The sequence below is a fragment of the Hoplias malabaricus genome, unplaced genomic scaffold (genome assembly GCF_029633855.1).
Source record: "Hoplias malabaricus isolate fHopMal1 unplaced genomic scaffold, fHopMal1.hap1 scaffold_561, whole genome shotgun sequence".
NCBI classification, from domain to species: domain Eukaryota; kingdom Metazoa; phylum Chordata; class Actinopteri; order Characiformes; family Erythrinidae; genus Hoplias; species Hoplias malabaricus.
Genome location: NW_027101043.1, coordinates 1 through 7,660, shown reverse-complemented (window position 1 = coordinate 7,660; position 7,660 = coordinate 1). Strand labels below are relative to the sequence as shown.

The 7,660-nt window shown below is 43.4% G+C and overlaps 1 protein-coding gene across 1 annotated transcript; it reads left to right on the top strand.

Moving 5' to 3' along the window:
- Positions 1-1,703: 1,703 nt before the first annotated feature.
- On the top strand, positions 1,704-7,104 carry LOC136684319 (FUN14 domain-containing protein 2-like). The gene is made up of 5 exons (XM_066659135.1): positions 1,704-1,795; positions 4,147-4,288; positions 5,054-5,129; positions 5,226-5,354; positions 6,649-7,104. The coding sequence occupies exons 1-5, from the start codon at positions 1,774-1,776 to the stop codon at positions 6,724-6,726; spliced, it is 447 nt and encodes a 148-aa protein (XP_066515232.1). The 5' UTR covers positions 1,704-1,773; the 3' UTR covers positions 6,727-7,104.
- Positions 7,105-7,660: the final 556 nt, after the last annotated feature.

The window sequence follows — 7,660 nt, the reverse complement described above, 5'->3', positions numbered from 1 at the left end:
CCTGTGTCTGCGTGGGTTTCCTCCGGGTGACTGTCTGTGAGGAGTGTGGTGTGTTCTCTCTGTGTCTGTGTGGGTTTCCTCCGGGTGACTGTCTGTGAGGAGTGTGGTGTGTTCTCCCTGTGTCTGCGTGGGTTTCCTCCGGGTGACTGTCTGTGAGGAGTGTGGTGTGTTCTCCCTGTGTCTGCGTGGGTTTCCTCCGGGTGACTGTCTGTGAGGAGTGTGGTGTGTTCTCCCTGTGTCTGTGTGGGTTTCCTTCAGGTGACTATCTGTGAGGAGTGTGGTGTGTTCTCTCTGTGTCTGTGTGGGTTTCCTTCAGGTGACTGTCTGTGAGGAGTGTGGTGTGTTCTCCCTGTGTCTGCGTGGGTTTCCTCCGGGTGACTGTCTGTGAGGAGTGTGGTGTGTTCTCTCTGTGTCTGTGTGGGTTTCCTTCAGGTGACTGTCTGTGAGGAGTGTGGTGTGTTCTCTCTGTGTCTGCGTGGGTTTCCTCCGGGTGACTGTCTGTGAGGAGTGTGGTGTGTTCTCCCTGTGTCTGCGTGGGTTTCCTCCGGGTGACTGTCTGTGAGGAGTGTGGTGTGTTCTCCCTGTGTCTGCGTGGGTTTCCTCCGGGTGACTGTCTGTGAGGAGTGTGGTGTGTTCTCCCTGTGTCTGCGTGGGTTTCCTCCGGGTGACTGTCTGTGAGGAGTGTGGTGTGTTCTCCCTGTGTCTGTGTGGGTTTCCTTCAGGTGACTATCTGTGAGGAGTGTGGTGTGTTCTCCCTGTGTCTGCGTGGGTTTCCTCCGGGTGACTGTCTGTGAGGAGTGTGGTGTGTTCTCTCTGTGTCTGTGTGGGTTTCCTTCAGGTGACTATCTGTGAGGAGTGTGGTGTGTTCTCTCTGTGTCTGCGTGGGTTTCCTCCGGGTGACTGTCTGTGAGGAGTGTGGTGTGTTCTCTCTGTGTCTGTGTGGGTTTCCTCCGGGTGACTGTCTGTGAGGAGTGTGGTGTGTTCTCTCTGTGTCTGTGTGGGTTTCCTTCAGGTGACTATCTGTGAGGAGTGTGGTGTGTTCTCTCTGTGTCTGCGTGGGTTTCCTCCGGGTGACTGTCTGTGAGGAGTGTGGTGTGTTCTCTCTGTGTCTGTGTGGGTTTCCTCCCAGGTGACTGTCTGTGAGGAGTGTGGTGTGTTGAAGACTCAAAAGTGTATGTTCACAATGTAAAATATTCCCTGAACACACACTTTTTTTATTCCGACTTTATTCTTAGAACATTTTTTTTAAGAATGGCCCTAAAACTCCGTCTTATAACTGTCTGGATCAGGAGCCTACACGGAATCAAAGCAAGGCAGAAACACACCCTGGAGGGGGCACCAGTCCTGCACAGGGCGATACACACTCACACTTTTGAGTCGCCAATCCACCTACAAACCTGTGTTTTTGGACCGTGGGAGGAAACACATGGGGAGAACACACCACACTCCTCACAGATTGTCACCTGGAGCGGGAACCCCCAACCTCCAGGACCCTGGAACTGTGTAACAGCGGGACCACCTGCAGCACCACCGTGCCCCCCAAACTACTACTACCTTAACCATAAACCTAGCCATAACCCCAACACATCTTACACTTCAATGTAATGATTTACGTCATGGGGAAATGATATGTACGTGGTCCTCACAACGTGATGAATAACAACACACACACACACACACACACACACACACACACAGACAGAGAGAGTTCTGAGTCACGTGTCCTTGAGGCTGTGTTCGGGATCGCAGTCCGAGTGGGAAACACTGAGAAAAATGGCTGAGAAGATAAAGAACGGTAAGGGTTCACGGGTTTTGCAGAGAGCTCTATTAATAAGAGATGCCACCGGTCTAAATGTGCATTTGTGTATGAAATAAACGCCTCCTCTTTGAATAGATAAAGCTTGATATGTGTTTAAAAGTAGGCGTTCAGTTCTGTCTGTCCTTCAGAGTCGTAGTAACTCGGACTAAGGTTAGACGAGCGTTAACGGACTTTACCGAACCCGGCGTTACCGTCCGCTACAAGCCGAGGGCACAGGAAGTAGACCACAACCTGGCTCTTATGTTTGGGTTCACTGATGTTAAATGTCAAAAACATTGCCCCAAAACGTCCCTGGAAGACTGCCTTCTAACTTCTGGGGGTTCATAAATGTTGTCAGATGTTTAAAGATATAAATGGGAAGTCACTTAAATGCTAAATGACTAACTGCAGCATAAAGTTAACGAAATTGAATTAAAACTGGAAATTATATATTGAGCGAGTCCCAATATCTCCATTCTCCCTACATAGCTAGTACACTTCAGTGGTCGTGAATCTAATGTATTTATGCCTCTGTAGAGCACTAGTAACTTAAGGCAGACTTGTGAAGTTTCTGTCTGTCTATAAATGGCTTTCTAGTGGATATATAATGTAGTATTTGAGTTCTGGGTGCTATTACGTAGCGTAAATGCATTTGAGACACAGCCTCGTTCTTTTCTTAGTTGGGCTTCGAGGCCAAAGCACTTTCTGCATAATCTGCATTTTCACTGTTTCCACTCTTTTGTGCTTAACTTACACGTGAGACCCGTTCTGTGTGAATGAAAATGTCTCTTTGAGCCCTGTTTACTTTTCCTCCCCTCAGGGTGTGGAGAAGAGGTATGCTAACCACGTTAGCCTCCCATTAGCCCAGCTCCTTATTCACATTTTCCGTTCCACCTTAAAGGGGATCTCATAATATCTGCGCAATACAATTTTTTATAGCCAAATATATATGGGGGGAATAATAATAATAATAAATAAATAAAAACAACCCTCAATTCTGTAACCAACACTCACACAAATGACTTTACAGTGGTGGAGATAGGAACCAGGCGTCTCAATGTCTACAATACATTTTTGTATCTAGTTTTGGTAAAGGTTCAAATAGTAGTGTGAAATAAAATCATGGTTTCTATAGGTAAATTTTGCCTACTACATCCTCTAAGTATCTCTCCCCTAAAAACACCCCATAATAACTCTTTAAAAATTGGTTAAGATATAATCTTCACCTCCATTCGGTACGCATAGAAAAATGAAAATGAAACTTCTCTCCATGTCTTCACTTGTCCCACGTCACCACTCACCTGCAGCTTGAAAGCCGCAACCCACCTTAAACTCTCTGACATAAGAAACCCCTGGTGTCTGAATTTGTCTGATTCACACTGTCTTTGGAAAACTGCGCTTACAAAGTTGTGTTTCTGACTGCTTAAAAGCTGGATATTCACTGGAGGAGTCTTTTAAATGTTGCAGCAGAGACACACTGGCTTCTCTACCTCTTCCCTGAGGTAATTTACCTCGTCTAGAGTGGAAATGCTGCACTACTTAAGGCGGACGGGAGAATTCAAATGGAAGGCTAGCTTTGGCCTTGTTTGAGTAGATTAGGGCAGAGCCACAGATAGGCACTTGTATTTACATTTGCATGTTAAGGGGGACAGTAGCTGTCAAAGCCTCGATAGGAGCCAAGTTTGTCATGCAACGTTGATCGAGTGTAAAATGTGGTTGCTGAGGGGGGAGAAAGTATGACTTACACCCAGTTATCAGGACAACGGGCACACCCTTTGGTTCTTTGGTTTGGGCCGGTGATCAGCATGGCTATGGAGCCCTACACTGATCTGATTTGAGCTCCTGTGAGGGTTTTAATTGCAAATCCGTCCGATGGAAACCGATCCCGACATTCTTTAGGCGGCTTCACTAATGCTATTTTGGTTGTGTGTTGGTAGAAGTAGTGGCCTTTGTCCAAAGGCTACTGCAGCCAAGGTCACTTCCAAGAGATGAACCCAAATTGACCATTAGTTCTGTGAAAGTGCATGATGTTCATCCTGTAAACGAGAGTGGAAATTAAATCATTATCACATGCTAACGTGTATTTTTGACATTTTCTTAGTTTCTGTGTTGTTTTTTTATTTTTAACATTATGGGAAAGAGGCTTTTGATTATGTAACCTTGGGTCTCAGTGCTCGTCTGGGCTTTAAGTGCATGTCAGTGTCATTTTAAAGAAACCTTTCACTGGTGAGTCATGGCTATAAGCTAGTTTAAATACGTTAATCAGTAAACATAGCTTAACATAGGCCTGGCCCACATTTCAGTCTGAACTGAGGCTGAAATCAGCATTCATTTCTTTAATCCTTCAGATGGTGAAGCCTTTGTGATGGACTTGGCAGAACATGTCAAGAAACAGAGATGGTGGAATAAAGTGTTTGGCAACAACTCTGGGCCAGCTGCTGAAAAGTATTCGGTAGCAACACAGCTCGCTATCGGTGGAGTGACTGGCTGGTGAGTCAGAATATCTGAACTGGTTAAATTATTTAAACAATCTGAAAACGTTAACAGTAATTTACACAAACACTATTGGCACTGTGCATAATCTCAGTATTTCATTTGTTCACTAATTTACACACTACTGCCACCTCATCCATCCATCCATTCATCCATCCATCTGTCCATCCATCCAACCTTGAAAGCCAAGTTACTGCTAAACCCATGCTACATCTGTGTCTGTGAACAAAAGCTGTTCACGAAGGTGGCCATAATTTGGCTACACTCTAACATTCACACATCAGACATTTGTCATCAGATAAACAGTGCAATATTTCATCTTTATAAAAAGAGTAGCACCGTTCTTGCAAAAATGATTTTGAGGATTTGTCTGTCCTTTTACTGTTAGGGGACAGCTCAACAGTATGGGTCTGAAAGGACGTGTAGTTTTCAGGAACCCAAAAATGATGTCGGCTCTACATAATTCTAGAAAATAGAACTGACTTCTATTGAACTTCGGACGTGTGGAAAATAATATCGCAGTAGTTTTCTTTGAAAAAACAAAAGCAAGTCTCTGGAAAAGAACAAAAACTAAACAAATCATTTGATGAATATATATTTTCTGCTGTTTTACTAACTTTACAAATGGACCGGGTGGTCTCTGATTTTTGCCTTGTTCTGTGTGTAATAAATTGCACATAAAACATACATAACAACATAGTTAGGCTTTATAACAAGAGTAATAAAGTGTAACATTTGTCACGTCTCGTGTTGGTGTTTCAGGTGTGCAGGGTATTTGTTTCAGAAGGTTGGCAAACTGGCCGCGTCAGCAGTGGGTGGTGGCTTCTTTCTGCTCCAGGTAATTCTGTACATTTGACCAGAAAATCATTATCCAACCTCAAAGCTAGTGCGAAAGTTTATAAGAGATATGATCTCTCTTATTTTGCCATTTTAGATTGCTAATCACACCGGCTACATTAAAGTCGACTGGAAGAGGGTGGAACAGGACGTGAACAAGGCCAAGAAGCAACTGAAACTAAATACTGACAGGCCACCGAAAGAAGTGAGGACAAAAGTGCAGGAGGTATGATGACAATAATTAACGTAGTGCATTCTCTTCCAGGGGATAACTAGTAAAAGTCTGTGAATCAACAAAGTTTTGTTTTTGGAAAGTCACCAAACTGTGACGCCAGTAATGAGGTGCAGCATCTGCACTAAGCTCAAACCAGTTGTAAATGCCGACATCAAACAAAGAAGAAAAAAGTATGCATCTAGAACAGTCTGAGGGTTAAAGTCACATTTTAGATGAGTTGGTGATTAAATGCTTTGAGCTGTACTTGCAGTTTCGGTTACAACATTAAACCAACCACTAGAGCTCCATGGCTTCACAGCTTCTGCTGTACCTTAGGAGACTCTACAGATGTCAAAACTGCAACTATACGTTCATTCATTGTCTGTAAGCGCTTATCTAGTTCACTGGGCGCAATGAGGGACACACCCTGGAGGGGGCGCCAGTCCTTTGCAGGGCGACGCACACTCACACATTCACTCACACCTACAGACACTTTTGAGTTGCCAATCCACCTACCAACGTGTGTCACCTAGTAGCCACGTCTCCCCATGTTATTCAGTGCTGTCAAGCTCAGTGGGTGAACCCAACCACCCTCTTTTTGAACTGCTGCTAACATGTCATTGGAGAGCGCAACACACTTGGAGGAGGATACAAACGGCTGAATCTAGATCCAGATGCCTGTAATAGCTAGCATCTAACTGGTACTCCCAGTTGTTTGCAGTGTGTTAATTTTTTGTTTCTCAAATTCTGAATGGTGTTAACTGAATTAGTTGTTGTTGCTATGAATTATTAATTAATGCTTAACGTAAAAGTAGATAAGATTTGGCATTTTAGCTCCTTGGCTCCCCCTGCAGTGGCGAAGTGTAATTCATTTCAGCACTGTCCTGAAATCAAAGGGGAGGGGCGGCGTGTTTCCTGCCTGCCTCCAAAATTCACATAGTGCAGCTTCCAAGGTGCTGACCCCGAAGTAGCAACAACAGAGGCTCTGTTCTCATTTCAGGGAAGCATCAAAATTGTTTTGAAGCTGAAATTTTGAGGTAAAAATGTTACCTATTGTTGCTTTAATACATGGCGTAATTTTTGGTAGCACAATCAAAAAATGAAAGTAAGTTAGTAGTGTTAACTAAGAAAGAACAAACCTGTGTAACAGCTCCACTCCTGGACTGTGTTCTCAACACTAAAGCAGCTAAAGCTGTGGGTAAATAAAGGCTCTGTGTGAAGGGCGAGTTTGGTGTTGTCTGTATGAACTACTTTTTTTTTTTAAACTGGTTTTAACCATCACCTCATCTTTCTTTCTTTCACAAAGGTGCAGACATTTGTGAAGAAAAACATGGTCCTCACAGGGGGCTTTGCTGGAGGATTCCTGCTGGGCCTGGCTTCATAAGAAACCTCTCCTTCATTTTACTGTGTATTCTCAATATAGAATTTAAGGATGTCAGCTTACCGCATGTAACAGGTTTTGGCGTTTAAGTGGCTTGAGCTGCAGCTTGAGCTGAATACTCGTTGCACTAAGGGTTTATTTATATACTGTAGCTGTTCCATGTCTATGCTTAAATATTTGTGCAGAGGTTATTTAGTGGTTTTTTTAGCATGTACATTAGTTACCTTTGGTTTTGTTACACATTATTTGAACTATTTTGGAATATTTTGTGGCATGAATAACTGATAAATACTCTGAAGTGTGTATATCTAGAGATGTACAGTATACGTATGGCACGCTTTAAAACTCATATCACCTGAAAATATTCCCTTCATGCCAAGGTTGAGCAAATTATGGAACTCACTAGTTTCTCTAAGAGTGGGTCTGAATTAAAATGCCATCCAAAAGTTGTATTTTCATAAAATAAATGTCAAAATTGAAAATAAATCAGCTGTTGTGTTGGTAGCTGACTTGCTTAGGTTGCATTAGGTCAAGACCAGCATTTAAAGCTTAAACGGGACATCAAAACACCATGAGACTTAAGAAAAACTGGTCTCATCCCAAATCACTCCATCCTCCCTCTGTAGTGCACTACACACGTCCTGAAACGACTGAATATAGATATTAACAGTGCAGTATATATTTCTAACACACACCATATCTATTTATTCATCTGTGTGAATCTGAACTCTACTGCTGTCTGTGTGTGTACAGTGTAGTTTGTGACTGATGTAGTTCACTGTAGAGGGAGCGAGGAGCTGTGTGTGTACAGTGTAGTTTATGACTGATGTAGTTCACTGTAGAGGGAGTGAGGAGCTGTGTGTGTACAGTGTAGTTTATGACTGATGTAGTTCACTGTAGAGGGAGTGAGGAGCTGTGTGTGTACAGTGTAGTTTGT

Excerpts from the sequence above, each read along its gene's own strand:
- LOC136684319 (XM_066659135.1), top strand. The coding sequence starts at position 1,774 with ATGGCTGAGAAGATAAAGAACG. Across the intron at positions 4,289-5,053 it reads ATCGGTGGAGTGACTGGCTG|GTGTGCAGGGTATTTGTTTC; the intron begins GTGAGTCAGAAT and ends TTGGTGTTTCAG. Across the intron at positions 5,355-6,648 it reads TGAGGACAAAAGTGCAGGAG|GTGCAGACATTTGTGAAGAA; the intron begins GTATGATGACAA and ends TCTTTCACAAAG.